At 45.5% G+C, this 16,533-nt stretch overlaps 1 protein-coding gene across 2 annotated transcripts in view; it reads right to left on the reverse strand.

The window, feature by feature from the left end:
- The window catches only part of TMEM104 (transmembrane protein 104), a 44,087-nt gene that overhangs the window by 26,999 nt on the left and 555 nt on the right, over positions 1-16,533 (reverse strand). Inside the window, exons 2-8 of one of the 2 annotated variants that reach the window (XM_068413224.1) lie at positions 15,518-15,635; positions 13,420-13,541; positions 11,420-11,501; positions 10,365-10,467; positions 9,876-9,956; positions 5,340-5,439; positions 4,436-4,541 (exon numbers count right to left, since the gene is read on the reverse strand). In XM_068413224.1, coding sequence (XP_068269325.1) covers positions 4,436-4,541; positions 5,340-5,439; positions 9,876-9,956; positions 10,365-10,467; positions 11,420-11,501; positions 13,420-13,541; positions 15,518-15,562 — 639 coding nt within the window. In that variant the 5' untranslated portion in view covers positions 15,563-15,635. Of the gene's footprint in view, positions 1-4,435; positions 4,545-5,339; positions 5,440-9,875; positions 9,957-10,364; positions 10,468-11,419; positions 11,502-13,419; positions 13,542-15,517; positions 15,636-16,533 lie in introns of both variants that reach the window. The other variant, XM_068413223.1, reaches the window with a different exon arrangement.

Below are 16,533 nucleotides of genomic sequence, written 5' to 3' on the forward strand. Positions count from 1 at the left end.
ATAAAACAAACAAAAAACCACCACAAAGAAAGCCCACAGAGGCCAGAAGGCAACACTGGGCTGGAAAAACGGACAGAGAGGCCACAAGAGTCTCGTGCATTGAACAAGCTGATAAAACTGCCCTAGTGCAGGCAAATGTGTCTGGAAAGATCCATTTTGACAATAAAAATCCCAGGTACCTTTACCCAGAGCAGGGGGTGTGCACACACATGCGGCACGGTCAGGAAGGAGAAGCAGAGCATGTACACAGCGGCTCAGAGCACGGCGCTCCAGCCTACAGCCAGCGAGGGCCGGGAAGGCGAAAGGGATCTGTATCAACACTTACCAGTTCAGCCTTCGCATTTACCGATTAAGTTCTGCTGGCACTGAGCAGTTGCATGTGTCCTCAGACCACCTCCTCACCCCCCTGCACAGCCTCCCACGGCCGCAGCCCGGCCCCGCTCTGGTCACTGGGTGTTCTGATCAGAGCGTCAGGCTGGGGTGACATTGTCCCCTCCTGAAGAGGGACGGTAAGCGCCTGCAAGCCCGCTCATTTTATTCACTGCACAAGCACGTTTCCAACTGGGATAATCTCCATTAAACCATCTGCGCTCCCATCTTCGCTCGGCCCGCACCCGCTGGGCTGCCTGCGATCCTGCAGCATCTGTGAACTGGCAAAAGCGGATGCCGCGTCCCTTTCCCAATCAGCTAAAAAACCAACAGAGACTCAGACAGAACAGATGCACTCGGTAGCTCTGACACGCTACAAAGCCAGGCTACCAGGAGTACCTGTGCCAGTGCCTCTCCTGAAAGGCGTACGGCTTCTCCCGAGGATTTAAGCCATTTCCTTTCCATCACAGGAAGACACCAAGCCCCAAATTGCCAGAAGAGGAGGGCTGAGAAGAGAGTAGAGGTTTTAGCTACAATGGCTGCCCTGGTGCAGAAGACGAGCGCCGTTTGCCAGGTCATGAATGCATTTTGGATTAGACATTCTGAATGGCTGCTGATCCCCAGGATTTAATCTCTTATTTATCTCAGTATCTGCTTTCTAGAAACAGGGACTATCGTGCCACATTCCTACATCACTGGAAGAGAAAGACAAGAAAGTGTTACGATGAGAGACCTGAAACTTAAACCCGCTGCCCCTTCCCCACAGCCTACCCAGAAGATGTCCAGCTGACCTTACAGAAAGCACGACAGAGCGACTGCATTGAAGTGGGAATTCAGCGCGGAGAGAACTCGACCCTGTCCTCAGCATTGCCATCGAGACAGCCAAGGGACTCGGGAGTCACTTCAGCTGTCGAGGACATGACAGCGTGGTGATGGATCTGAAGCGAAGACAGAAAGCCATCGATCTGCTTTAACTGTAATCAGTGCTTGCCTCCAACAAGGTCGCTGGGCCATCGAACACATGCCTGTCTTCCAGCCGGTTTGTCCTGCGTGGTCTTGCCCTCGCAGGCGTGGAACAGCACGGCAGGGCTCACCTTTTAAACCTCCCAGGACTCCTACGGTCCCAAAGAGGAAGCAAATATTAGCAGCAAGTGACGGGACAGGAGCAAAAGTCTATTTCAGTATTTGCTGCGCTTGCCTTCACCTGTTTGTTTTGCAAGCCTTTATTTTCCAAGGCAATTTACAAACAAAAAGCAAGATAACCATTTTTTCAGGCAAAGGTTAACAGGGGCCTAGTGCTCTCTGAAGACTCTGCAGTCATGCTTAGGTGCGAGATTTTGGAGTGGCAATAAAGATGCTGCTCAGACAAGCAAGTCTCAAGAGAAGAATTTAATCTGTCTAAATATTCTCATTATGTACATCGTTTTCAGCTTCCATGCCCAGTGATCAGAGCAGAGAGCTTCCAGAGGCCTTTTTGGACAATAAACCATGAAATAGGATTTTTACATCAGTCATTATTCCCCTCTCTCCACCCCCAGTTCGAAGAGTCAATGTTTGAAATGTTTTTTGTTGAAAAGACGAAGTAGCATTGAGAGAGAGAGTCGGCAGGAGGAAGGCAGCACAGATCTTTGGCAGACCGGTGGTACTTGGCACAAGAGAGCTCCCACTGGCACCATTTTCCCAGAAAACCTCAAATAGATTATTTCTCCTGGTAGTCCAAAAAAGGCTTTCTGTGGGGCCACCCACAAAGTGAGAAATACAGGACTTCATCCAGAGACGTGTTTCACTGTAACAGGCAAGAGGTTCCAGTTACATCCACCCATCTTGCTCCTAAAAGTCACTTAAACCTAAATACAGTACTAAGACGAGTAGAGAAAACTAGAGGCAGGCATCTAGGACAAAAGGGCTGATCCAAAAACTCAGCTGCTTTCTTCTAGGATTGCAGTGTCCATCTGTCCCCTTGCCACAGGGGAACTTAGCCTGTAAAAATAGACCTTGTTTGTCCACTGAAACGTGGAACCTGAATTATTCCAACATGCGAGAATTCAAAAAAGTCAAGAAAACAGAGCAAGTTCTCTACGGGTGTAATCCCCTGGGACCAAGAGAATAGCTATGCTCTTGATGCATCTCATCCCTCCTCACTTTTGTGTTGCCTTTTCCCCTTCAGACAGGCAGGCTGAAGCTTTTCTTGCGTGTTCAAGACTTCACTTCTATATACAAGAAGCTTGGACAAAATTGTAGAGATAGTTATGGTGTTTTGCTATTAAATTTTTTGCTTGAAGTCAAGTGACTTCCTACCCCTGCCCTCCCATCCCCAGGTTTCTCTCAGAAAATCTAAGAGCTTTAACTACTGGCCACTAGCTGTCCGTGTTGCAAACAGGACAACAGTGGAGAAATATTAACCAGCACAGTCTCTTCAGAGGCAACCCAAACTTGAAGAACTGTTTCAGAGCTGTGGGTCGGAAAGTTTTATAAATTATTACATCTCTTATCCCTCTCATTTTTGTTTTCTGGAGAATAAAAACACACAGGTCAAGCAGGGAGTGGGACCAGCAGAGTTGGAGGTAGAACAAGTCCCAGTTTACTCCCATACTCATGCAGAAAGAACTATTAAAGACCTTAACAAAACCCCAAAACTCAGAGGTAATGCTGCCAGCCAGCAGTCTCCCGAACACAGTGATTGTGGGACCCCCCACCTTCCAGTAACCCACCACACAGACTGGTACATTCTCCCACGAACAATCCTTCCCCTTCCTTCAAGGAGGAGCAGAGAAAAGCACTGAAACCCTCATCACAATTACTGAGCAGCGGAGGATTAACCACTACCAAAGACCTTGCAGATATTCGTTCTCCAAATCCACAAGAGCAGACAAGCAGAGGGAAAAGCTCCTCTGAGAATTATGTACACAGAGAGAAAGTCTAATGCTTACACAGTCTTAATTTTTTAATTTTTCAAGTCCCAACAACAATTATCTTCATGAATTATAGACATAATATCTGAGAGACGCAGGCAGTAATTAATGCATGTCTGCCTTTTCTGACTAGCTCCTTCTGCTGGGTCAGGGAGAGTTATTGAAATTCAGGAAGGAAATCTTCAATCTTCTGGAAGTTTTAAAGAAACAGACCAAGACACAACTTAATAAAGCAATAATATTTCTCTTCAATAATTAACTAAGCTTTGACATTCACTAATATTTCTGAGGTCCAGCTCTTACTTTTGCAATAACACTGGGACAAGTGCACTCAGGGATGCGATCCACTGCAGTCCAAAATGTACTAAACTGCAAAATTGCTTCAAATAGTCTTCACCCCTGGATTTCTCTGCACACACACAGCCACCTTCACTCTTTTTTCTTAAAACTCTCACTGAGATCCTTAACAGAAGCCACGCTATGCAGCACTTCCATACCTCCCTCTTCTCATTTTGCCCTTTGACATCTGTCTCCAGGTATGAGCGCTCAGCTCTCCCCAAGCTCAAGATAAGCAGCGTTTATCATCCTTTGGGAAAAACCTTGGTTTCACAGCAGAACCACAGCACAGTAATAGATGCAATAGACAATCCTAAACTAGACAGAAAGCTATTACTAAAGCAGCATATAGCACTGGATGTTGGTTAAGTGGGCTGTTTCCATCATCTCTCAAAAAGCAGGTTCTCCTGCAGCATAAAGAATTTTATTCACATAAAGAATGCACTCGAGAGCGTAATATACTCCAGTATATCAACAATTACCTCAAAGCAACAATTACTTAGCCAGTTACTGAAAAAAACAACCCACACCCTTTGGCACAGACATATCACCTGCTTAAGCAATATAAAACTACACAAGAAAGACAGAAGTCTGCTTAAACTCAAGATCATAAGGATTGTTCTGATGGCCACCAAATTAAAACACAGCCATGTCACCAAGAACAGAGTGGGGCTATTTGGCCAAAAAGGTCAGTCTGAACTGAAAGCTTCACACCTCTTGTTTGCTTGAGCCACGTTGTCTCTGCAGGAAAAAAATCCCTATCCACTACAAGCAAAGTTTAAGTGGAAATAATGGTCATCCCAGTTTCAGAAACTCACCAGATACAGTCTGTAAGCATCAATGCGCCGAATTGGCCCCCAGCACTTGTCCGTATCGTTATACTTTGTGCCATCTCCAACACTGCAAGAATGGTTGCCAGTGGCACTGCTGGGAAAGGAGGGAGAAACAAAAGACAGTAATTAACTCCTAGCAGATGTCTTCCCCTCTCCTGCATTCAAGAAAGAATGATCAGAGACCTGAAGTGTCTATTCCTCCTCTCCCTCCCTGAACACCCTCCCTCCTTGTATTTTCTGGACTATGTAACAGAGCAAGTCACTGAGCACCATACATTTAAAGGCAAATTCTTGAATTGCCTGCAGTTATTTACAAGTTTGGTCATTTGGTCATCAAGTTACCAAGTTTAGGTCACATATGGATCACTGACGTTTTCCATTTCCAAGTCACAAGTCCAAATCCAGCGTAGCCTAGATTGCATCAAACCAATCTCTTTCATCATCTGTCTCTTTGATAAAGGAACTGGTCTCAGTCCAGAGCTAAGTCCATGTAATGTCAGCACTCGCTGGTCACAGGCTTGGTAAGCACCACACCTCTCAGCTCTTACCCGAAGAGACAGAGAAGCTAAAATATTGCACAGAATATTGCAATCAAACTATTGAGCAACAAGTCCCATGCCTGCAAGTGCTGAAGCTGGAAATACTTCGCACCTGAGGACTCATCTGAAGTCAAGTCACCTACTTTTCAGGCAGGCAGCAGGCACTCCGCTAGGGAATATAAAACAACTTCACCTTCCCACCCACGAGTGATGAGCTGTCCTTGAGTCATTTCTCCGCTCCTTTCTTCAGAAAGCAGAGCTGATCCCAGTCAGACTTATCACCCCATCAAATCCAAAAGCCTGCTCTCTTCTCTGTTGGCCCACAACCCCCCAGCAGTAAGCACACTTACCAGGTCACTTGCATGAGAGAGACTGGTACGGCTGCTGCGTAGATTGCCAGGTCTCCGTAGAGGTAGATAATTATGCAGAAATAGAAGAGGTTGACACCCACTGCAGGAAAAGGAAATATTGTACAGAGACAGCAGAGTACACAGGGACTCTTGAACTCTGCACTTCAAATACACAAAACTTTTTCAAGGTCTTAAAGATAAATCACCGTTTGCCTTCATAGTTTACTTCTTTCTGCAGCAAATTCCACCCAAGGGTCACATCAGCAGCTTAGAGAACTTAGCCACAGCACAGGAACTGATGGGACACGAGGTGCCTCAGAGCTCAGCTCTGCCTCCTTTAATGTCTGGCCCTGACACTAGGCCCTCTCGTTCAAGACGATCCTCCAGTCGCTGGTCAAGACCAATAGGTCTCACATAAGTCATCTGTCAGATGAAGCTGTCAACTTGGAACAGCCTCAGGCAAACATCTAGCTGATGCTCACAGACTTGGTGAGCACGCAGCTTGACAAACAGTGAAATGAAGACAGAAGATGCTTTTAGTCTCTGCCGATTGCAAAACCTCTGGAGAAATGGAACGCCTTGAAATGGAGCTGCTTTGGGAGATCCCTTACCATCAGCAACCTGTGCCGAGGTTCAAATCTGCAAAGCTTTAAAACTCTCTTTCTGCAGCCCTCTTAACACCCTATTGCCACAGTGTATGCTGTTCCTGTCCCACATTGTTTTCTTGGGTGGGTTTTTGGTGGGTTTTGCTTGGGTTTAGTTTTTTTTTTGGGGGGGGGTTGTTTTTTTTGTGTGGGGTTTTTTTTTTTTAAAGCTTGCCCTATGAGATTAAAAAAAAGTCTTATACAAGTTAATTGGATGCACAGAAGCGCCTTACTGGGGCACAAGATGACACTCTGTGGAGGGCTAAAATCTGCATGGGTAAAGAAATGCTTGATGAGACCCCAGGACTCTTTTCTTCCAAGCAAGTCAGTATAAGTCACACCAGGGAAAAACAAACAGGAACATATTTTAGTTCAGAGACAGGTGAGCCAGGAAAAAAAAAAGCCCCAGATTTGTTTCATTTAGAAAGCTGACATTGAAGGAAAACAACTCAAGGAACCTGCCCATACTTTCAAGTTGCAATGCCACCTGATGGTTAATCCTAACACATCTCGGGCAAATCAATTCACCTCTCCAAGCCTCGCACGTGACAACTATCAAATAAGGACAGCATTACTGCAGGAATGTGGACTAATATTTCTACAGTGCCTGCATGCCTCAAAGTTTTACCATGTTTTGCCACCATACTGCCCCTGGACCTCTGGATGTCAGGAAACGTTAATAGACACTCTCCTTCGTTTAAATGAACTATTCAATATGCTGAGCCTAATTAGCATAAAACATTCCTAAAAAAAATGGGCTGTATTGGGAAAGCAGCAAGAAAACTTTCCTGCTTCTGTAAAGCAGCACACTAAGCCAGTACTCTAGAGTTGTTCCTGGTTTGTCTAAACAGACAAATGGAGATCTTACAGAAATTGTCAGATCATTTCACATAGCTCCCCCCTTGCTTTCTTCCTCTGTGAAAGATTTAAGATGGCTTCACAGTGAAGGAATCTCTGCTTTGTTCTGAAGATGACAACAAGCTACCTACCAGTTTTCTCCAATTTCCTCTTAAAAAGGGTTGAAGATTATAACAAATATCTGACACAGGACAGAAGCTGCAAGATGCACTAAGCACAGAACTAGACAGACTCAGATACAGACTCTGTTTTGGGGATCTGATACTGATCTCAGGCCTCAGCTGCCCCCCCCCCCACAAAACAAGGCTAACACGACCAGCTAAGCCACAGCAGCACTGCCAGGCACCCACCAGCACACACCATATCCCCAACTCCAGGGCAAACTTCTGTGTCTGTGGGAAGTCCAGGTGACAGTCTTCTCCCAAACTCATCCTCTCAAAGGCAGGAATCCTTTAGCGCCAGTTCTTTTATAAACTGCTACTGACCCTCCCTGATCAATACTTTCATTACTGGACATAAAACAGGAAGAAAATCAATGACTTCCTGTGGGGAAACAGTATGATAGATGTGCCTATAATCCATTAGTGCAATAAATGACTGCTCGGTCCCAGAAGAAAGCACCCAACATTGCAAATTAAAAAAAAATGCTGTTCTTCAGAGCCAGCTCTTTTGAAAGAGCATACTGACCCTTCAGAGCCTAAATCTAAGGCAGCTCCCTTTAAGAAAGCAGACAGTCTGAAATTGAGATTTATCCCTAGCTTACCTCCCAGGACTGCAGATTCAACTCCTGTCAGATTGTTGAAAATAAAAATCAGTCAAGAGAAAGCAGCAGAGAACTCACTAGAAATCAGAGGCTTCGAGGTCTATCACAAAACTTTCACCAGCCTTCGCTCTGAAGGCTGTAAAGCCCTCAGACACCTTGGGCTTGGGTCCATACTTTGTATATTGCAAGCAAAAACCCACCCAGACATTTGCTAGCTGTGAATCTGCAGAGGTTGGTGCTTGAAGCCAGGAATTCCCAAGTGTGGCCCAGTTTCTCAGCTCTAGGCAGTAGCGCCTGGTCACTGAGCAACTGCTCTTACTGAAGGCCTTTCTGTGCAATCCTCAAAGGAAGCACCTCCGCAAGGATCTGCAGAGGGAGGTACTTGTCTCCTCTGCAACCACTCAGCAGACCAGAGGGTGTCTCTGAACTAGGACTCAGCAACAGTGTAGGGACAGAGCCTCACTGCTGAGGACAGAGGAAGGGAAAGCAGCACGAGTTACAGCAGCCCCAGACCCTTCGCTGTGTGTACCTCTCACCTCATCTGGAAGTCCCAAATTGTTTCAAGCTATGGCGTTCCAGCTGCCTTCCTGCAGAGAGATTCATCCCTTTGCACTGGGCTGAGTAGGTCCTGGGGAGGATCCCTAACACAGAAATCAGATAACTCTGGCTAACGAAACATTAAGAAGAGGGATTAAGATTTAGAGTACTAAGCAGTTTATATCACTTTGCTGTGATGTCAAGAGGATGTGTATTTCCAGCACCCCCTGCTGCCTGAGCAGCAGCCAGCATCAAGGCCCAGAGGTCTAGAAGGCAACTGCCCAGCGCCTGGCTGGCTTTGGGGGGTTGTTACCATCTCCCCCTGTGAAGCACATGCAAAGCAGGGGCCTGCTGGAACTTGTTGATGGGAGCACAGTGCCTCCTGTGATCCCCCAGCCCTCTACAGCTGAATCCTCAGCAACACTGCTAAGCCCTGTTATACGGTGCTTGCTCGCAAAGCACTTCCCAATATTACTCCCCAGAGGGTAACTGAGAGGCAGGGAAGTGTCCATGGTGTTTTACAGATGGCAAAGCACACAAGCAAGAAAACTTGCCTAAAGTCAGAGCAACCCAGTGCTCCAGGTACGACTAGGAACAAGATGTTTCTGAGTCTCCAACCCACACTCCCATCACCTCTCCTCTTCTATGACTAGAGAAGTGGCAGCCGGATCCAAGCTGGGTTATTTTGATAGTCCTCAGTGATTTAAGTCTACAAAGGCCCAAAAGAGCAAGCAGGGAAATTAAAAAGTTTTTTCAATCAGACTTTAAAATCGGCAATAATATAGTTCAGAGAATCTTCACTCCCTGAGCCCAGCTGTCCTTCAGAGGCAACAGTCTTACACCGGCAAAAAGCTGATGTCATGTAGTGGAAAAAAACAGCCCATCGCGTCTTTGTAAGGTGACCAGCAAATAAGAGAAAATGTCACTTCCCACAAGAAATGGGGCCTGACAGACTGCACAACCATGGTGTCTGATGGTTTTCTGGCTCTGCACAGCATTTCAAAGGTGCTGTTTTACAAGTTTCAGAATACCTAACATTGTAGTTTGCATTTCTATTGCATGCAGCAATGGATATGGCTTCACTGCAGTACGGTTGCAAGTTTGTTCCCTGCCATACAAGAGACACTGAAAAGCAAAAAGACAAGACAGCTGCCTATCATATGCACACCAGGGAGCCTTTCAGCAGTCCATGTCCCAGCAGCTCTCTTGGTGACTCTCCAGACACAGGCAATTCTCACAAGCTCTCCCCAGAAGTGTCTCTCCTCCAGACTGATATTTAAGGGGTTCAGTGAAGCCCATACATCTTATTCTCAAATGCTACAACCAAGATGGAACTAGTGAACCCTGCAGCTGGACACTGCTTCAGACAGTGAAGATCAGAGGATAGATGCAGTTCAGAGTAAGGTTAGGGGAAGTCAGAAAAGGCACTCACTTACACTTACCTGTCTCAAGAAACTGGGCCCGTAACCTGCAGTATTTTGGCTAGTTCCACTACCACCACAGCACCCTCCCCTTCAGGTTCTGGCCCACCTGGCCCATAAATACTCTACTTTGTAGAAACACTACATAGGGGGATGAATACAGCCCACAGAGAGAAGGAACAACACTTTTGGGTGGAACCATCACAAACTCAGGATGCAAACCCACAGTGAGAAGCACGCAAACTTAAGGAAAAGCCACACACACAACACGCAGGAGGACCTGAAGGGACTTTTGAAAATGTGAATCACTTACCTTTATTGAAGAACATGGAAGCCATCTGGCCCATTTCCACCCTCTCAGTGATTTCAAAGATATTGGGTGAGCCACGTCTCTCTGCAAGTGGAAAACAGGAAGCGTTTCAACCAGTCCCTCTAATAAACCCAGAGGCCAGACTAGCTGAAGACACTCAAGAAGCTCTAACAATAGTTTGAAGGACAGTATGTACGACTCCACAGCTGCAGAGTCACTGGTCCAATTACTCTGCTGAAGTTAGTTTAAAAGCATTTTCAAAGTAAGATGTTTTATCTTAGTGACCTAGAAGGAAAAGATCTTTATCAGACTGCAGAAGGTGAACTGAATTCTCAATGAGTCTTCTCTTGCAAGTGCTAAGGACTTTGGGAAGGGAGCATGTGGAATTAAGGGTGAAACGGACAGAAGAGTCCTGCTCCACTTGCTGGAGCCCACTGGGACACTGCAGAGAAGAGGTCTCGGAGCCAGTGAAAGCATGAACGGGGTACTTACGAACTGACAGGATAGGTCGTGTCTCTGCTCGCTCGTAGCCATCTTGGAGAAGAACGTCACTGTCAGATACTCCAGAGGAAGAATCCTCATCCTCATCATCCTCCTGAAAGAAAAGACCAGACCACTGCTGAGATGTCTGCTACCCACAGTAGAGGCTCGGCACCACCAGCGTCATGGTCTCGCTTCCAGAAACTCAAAGGAAAGTCCCAAACAGGAATGGGCAGGACATGCAAGCAAAGGCAATACCAGGGAGCCCTTGGCCCGGGGTTGGGATGCTGTGGAGAGCAGAAGAGGGCACTAGCAGAGCAGGCTGAAGTGAGTGACAGGCTCTGCTGTCCTAGCCTAGGTCGTGCACACAGTAACAGTGTCCGATTCATGCAGTGATACGTGGCACAAGGAAGTTAGAAACCTTCGGCAGATCTGCAGGGTTGCAGAACTGGTAGAAAAAAAATCAAACATATACAATCTTAGCTAGTCAGAGCAGACAGGTCTAGCTCCTAACTCCAACCCACCAACATATGGGCATGGATCTAAATCAGTGCAAACAATTACGCCTCGCATTGATCCAGAACAGCCACTAAAGCCAGGATCCAAAAAGCCACAAGTAAATTTTACAGCAAGGACATACTTCAGGACTGTCCACTCCCCGGGATACAGCCTGAGTGACAGCAAGGACATTCCAGCCTGCCCCAATTAAATGGCCTGAGATCAGCAAGGATTTGTAGACCCCCAATATAGCACACTCCAATTGGCATCAATATATTGGCTGCCACTTCTCCACAGTCACTGAGCAGCGCTTCTGGGTAAGGAGAGCACAATCAGTAAGAAATGTGAACAGCACAAGGGATTTTTCAAAGCAGGAGCAGAAAATCCTGTCTTTAATGAGCAACCCCACAGGGAACTAACAGCCATGTTTTATAAGGCAAAGTTAAGTACAGTAGAAATTTATTCCTTTAGAGTTACTAGTAAGGCAAGGCAAAGATGCACAGGAATCTCAGGCAAGTCCGACAGGATACAAGAACAAGAGAAAATGGAAAGTTAAACCCCACACAAACCTTGTGTTTTTCCATTCTCTTCCATCGCAGCTGGGCATTTGCAGCAGCCATGGCTTCCACCACAAAGGTCGTAGTCATATAGCTAGAGAGAGAAATTCAACTGATATTGGTAATAGTCAAGAACTGTCACTGAAGGGAGATAGAGAACTATTCCCATCTGTTTGTATGAGCAAACAAACAAATCAAAACAACCCTTCCAACAGCTCCCCACACACTGTGGGTTTGGTACAGTGTTTCATCTCAGTTTGCTGCTCCCTTCTGTTCTTGAGGTTAAGGTGTCCAAGCAAACCCCAAAATGCAGTAAAATATAACACGCCTTCAGATATAAGAATACACTTTAGATATCTGGAAGGCACCTTCCTAGTGTTTCTGTGGGTCAAAGAAGGGAAGAGGACATCGCCTTTGTTAGAAAGCGAGCTTCCTTCCTCTTTTTAGGGCCCAGGATGAACACAGCACTACTCTGAAGTGTATCTATTAGGGCCTGTGGCAAAGGTACTACAGTCCCTTAAAGAATCTTACAAAAGGCACCAGAAGCAAAGCAGCAACACAAGACCCAGGAGCAGATCACATGTGCATGCACATACACTTTGCTGGAGGCCAGTGGAAAAGCTGTCCAGGGAGACAGCGAGAGCCACTGATGGAAGGAATATCATTATCTCAGCTAAAAACAGTCCTACCATAAAAAAAACAAAACCAACCTCAAATCAATCTTATTTAAGGCCTTAAAGTGGTTTCTTACTGCTTCAGGAACTGGCCTCACTTGTCAAGGCCAAACGAGAGATCAGTTTTGCAAGAATAAAAGGAAGCAGCCCTGCCCTGAGGCCCACGTAGCAATTTCCGCGTAGACTCTTCTTGCACCGAAGGGTCCCCAGCGTGCATGAGGACGAACAAAAGCAACAGGGCAACGCAGCTCCCAAGGCACGCAGTACGTGGAGCGGCGTCTTCTCAGTTTAATCCGGTGCAGGTTTGGAGGTTTGTGCTCTTCTGCTGACCTTGAAGGATTGCCGCTGGTGCTGAGTTTCATACACTGAATTTATGCTTTTAAAATAATGTATCTAAAAGGAATTGCTTCCAAGGCTCCCAGTTCCTGGTACTCCCACAGCTCACATTTTATCAAGCCTTTGCAGCACACAGCTTCGAGGTGGGAAACTTACAAGCATTACTTCAGTCAATACTGACCATACAGCACCTCTATATAGCAGCACCTAACAGGTTCAAAAAGCACTGCCTCCGAATCAAAGGCACATTCAGGCTGACAGAGCTGGTTACTGACAAGAAAGGAACTTCTAAATTCCATTCTTACAAATGGATTTTGTTTTATTTTATTTTAAAACCAAGCAAAAAGCAAGCAGGGATTCAGAGCCCGTCAGAAGCTGGCAATGCTATTAATAACTACTCAGACATCAGTGCTGTATCAACAGCCTTCAGCTCCACCTGCTGCTCCAGCAGGGAGACATCTGGGCAGAAGCTCACGGCCAGCCAGCGTGAAAATCATGAGACCAGCTCCAAGGTCTTGAGCAGCAAAGGTATCGGGGAAAATAAGACGGGCCCAGCTACACATAATTTGTTTTCCTGACACTCCTGCAGCTGCCCAGAGCATTGCCAGAAGCCAAGAGAAAGCAAACACAACAGGTCTGCATCACATCTGCAGATCACAAAGCAGAGAAATGAACCTGCGTCACCTGTGACCTGGGTAGTGTTTGAGGAACTGATCTGTGACAGAGGCAGCCGTGGGATGTAACCACAGGGAGGGCAGTGTCGAAAAAGGAAGCTGGGAGAAGAGTCCCAGAAGACTCTGGACTGGAGAAAAGGTCTTTCCTATCAGTCAGGAGATGGGATGTAGCACCAAATAAGGTCTACAGGCAACACAACTGCAGAGACCAATGCTCAAGCAGCCAAGAGACAGGATCACTCAGAAAAGCAGCAAAAGTCTTAGCACTGCCCTTACAGCTCTACCCAATTGAACCCCCCAACCCCCAAAAGACATACTCATGTCCTACCTCATAAATCCCAGGAACATCAGGAGAACGAGGCTGACGAGCCACCCTGCTGTCGCAAAGGCCTTTGGCATGGTTAGGGCTCCTGTCCCAACGATGAGGTTGAACATGTAAACCAGACCAACCTGCAATCATCCACATAATCCAATGTGAGAGTTTGCAGCTGTGCCAGAGATCATCCAAGACACCTCACAGACATACTGATTTAAATGGAGAGAGCAATCTTTGTGAGCAAGCAGGGCAGGAGAAAGCCCTGCTAGAAATAAATATAGGAAGGGATTAATAACCAAAGAGAACAAAGTGAGTGCCAGCACATTTCTGTAGAACCTGATATTCCTCTCCATTTGTCTAATTATTTTTAATTTTGTTTTTTATTTCTAAAGTTAGAAAGCATGTGAGCTTTTTGTTTGTTTTCAAAGCCACTGCTTTCTAGCAGAAGGGTCTACAACGTGGGTTTGGGTCTCTCCTTATTTTCTGACCCGAACCTAAGTAGTTATGACTACGTACATAAGTTACCTTTCAGAACCTCTTGTGTTTCTTCATTCTTAGTCAAGCAGGAAATATCCAGCCAGAATTCTAATTCAAAGCCTGCCTGACACTTTACCAGCAAGCAGCTGAGCGCACTCCGAAGAAGGGATTTTACTTATGGAAGGGAAAGGATTTTATCCTCTCTGGCAATGAGCTTTTTTCTGCTCAGTGGCAAAAGATAACTGTGCACCTGGACAGGACCCTCCCAGACTATACATTTAGCTGAACTCAAGATCAAAAATTGCCCCAAACTTTTTTATATAGGTCAGAGTCTCTCCAGAGGAGAGCCAGTAAAGAACTGTGCCTGAGTACACTTTTCTGGGCATGGAGCGATTAATATCAGGAGATCTATTCCCCAGAGACCCTGCGAGCACTCCTGCCCTACATTCACTGACATAAGCACAGCAAATTCATCTTTTGATGGGTCTCCCAGAAGGATGGAAAAAAAATCAGCCATTGCAGCTTGCAGGAAAGTTCTTTCCATTCAGCTGACAGAGCTGTCATTCCCCGAGCACAACTCAAGTGCCCAGGGCCATAACTCACTCTTCAGTGAAGGACTCTTGAAAAAAACCCCTCAGGTGATTTTCCTTGACTTTGGTCAAGTAGACAGAGATGAGAGTGGTGCCTGTGTATTCAGTCTGGCTAGACATCTTCAGGGAAAGAGGAGAGAGCCACAGCTTTTGAGATTAGACTCTAGGAAATTCATGCAACACTAACATAACAACATAAGAGCAGGTGACACTAATCCTTTAGGGTCCAGATGTCCCAGTTAGTGCCTTGTTCTCCATTTTCTCAGTTGTGACCTATTTCTGCAGCCTAAGATCCAGTTCTTCTAAATTCAATCGTTAACACAGGGATGAAAGTTTTAAAGCATTTGAAAGCCAACACACAGACTTCAGGACTGGTTCTACATTTAGTGACTTCACTTCAGAGGAAAAAAATGTTTCCAAAGTGCTGTTTGTAAGAGCTGACACTTTATGTCCACTTGTGGCTATGAAAACCAGTATTTCCAGTAACATAGGAAAGCAGTAATTGGCTCTGCAGTTTCACAGGATACCACATCACAAGGAAGAAACATCTTGATTACTGTTTTTAAGCGAAGTAGTTTAAAACAAATTACTACAACAGCTACAAAGAAGTAAACTTCAAGAAAATCAGGGGAAAGCGTTATATAAAGTAAAAAAAGAGAAGCAAAGTGGGATAGTTGCAATGTTACAATCCCCCCTGTTTACGCTTAGCTTCACGTGACAATTTGAGTTGATGAAAACATTAACAAAATATAAGGAAAGTGGGTAGAAGGATGCAAGAGCTGGTATGGGACATGAAGCTCTTCTTAACACTTCCAGAACCACACCTTAAGCAGACATTGTCCCTTTACACTATATAAAAGTGAGCTGTGAGGGAAAAAAAAAAAAACAACAGCTACAAGCACTAAGCATTTTTAAGTACCCTTTGACCTCCATCATCTCTTGAAACACTAAGGTTATGTCCATGGGGAAGCAGGAAATGAAATCACAACGTTGAGAGGATTTTGAAAAGACTTGTGAGCCAAACCCCAAGCAGTGGTACTTACATAGGGAGAGTAAAGCTCTCCTGTATCAGTAATGCCACCAGCCATGTTGAAGATGGTCTTGGAGCCAAGTGAGGAGGGTGTTTTCAGAAGGGTGTTTTCAACTTCTATTGCCTTTAACCTAGGAAAACATCATAAAGTTGTGTTAGCTTTGTCGGAGAGCGGAGGAACTCATGAGTCAGCTTTTACACAGCGGTCTCCTGACATCTGAACAAAAAGGATTTCAGCAGGACCCTGAACTTCGGACAGATATACCCCACTCACCAGCACCACTTGCTTCAATGCTCCACTAAAAAGTTCTTGTACCTGTTAAACTAGTTTAAAAGTAACCAAAAGTCCCTGCCCTTTCACAGCACGAGATGACCAAACTTCACCTTCCCCAAACAACCAAAGGGGCTGTTTCAGACACTAAAACCTCAAGAGGAAGAATGCCTGCCTTGAGGGTGATCTCATACCGCTGCTTCTCACACAGATACCACTCCTAGAGAGCACGTGCCTCTTGCAAATCAAAGCAGTAAAAGCAGCCTACAGTCTCTCTGCATGATCTCAAATACAGAAATACGCAGACAAATGAAAATACTGGACCTACAAAAAAACAAAGATGTTTTGTTATATGTACCAAGGTTTCCAAAGCAGAAGTATTTAGGGAACTTCGCATTATCTTAGAAAAATCTACAGCAGGGAGGGAGAACCCAAGACTTCTGAAAGGTTTCAGAGTCAATAAATAACTAGCTATAGCTGAATTGTTTAAGAGCTTTATCAAATTCATAGAATCATTTTGGCTGGAAAGGACCTTTAAGATTCCTCATACTTCTCCACATGCTCCTACTTAGCTGTACCAACTGGGACAAATCATCAGCACAAACTTCACAAGCCAAGAGCACTCCTAAAAAAACCCCAACAGTTCATGAGCTTACACACACACTCTAGATGACAGAAATCAACCAGGCTGCACAGCTCACTCTGCTCAGAACTAGACCGGCCCTCAGAAGAAGAGGACAAACATCATCTTTTACAAC

This window comes from Nyctibius grandis, chromosome 15 (assembly GCF_013368605.1).
Source record: "Nyctibius grandis isolate bNycGra1 chromosome 15, bNycGra1.pri, whole genome shotgun sequence".
Classification (NCBI taxonomy): domain Eukaryota; kingdom Metazoa; phylum Chordata; class Aves; order Nyctibiiformes; family Nyctibiidae; genus Nyctibius; species Nyctibius grandis.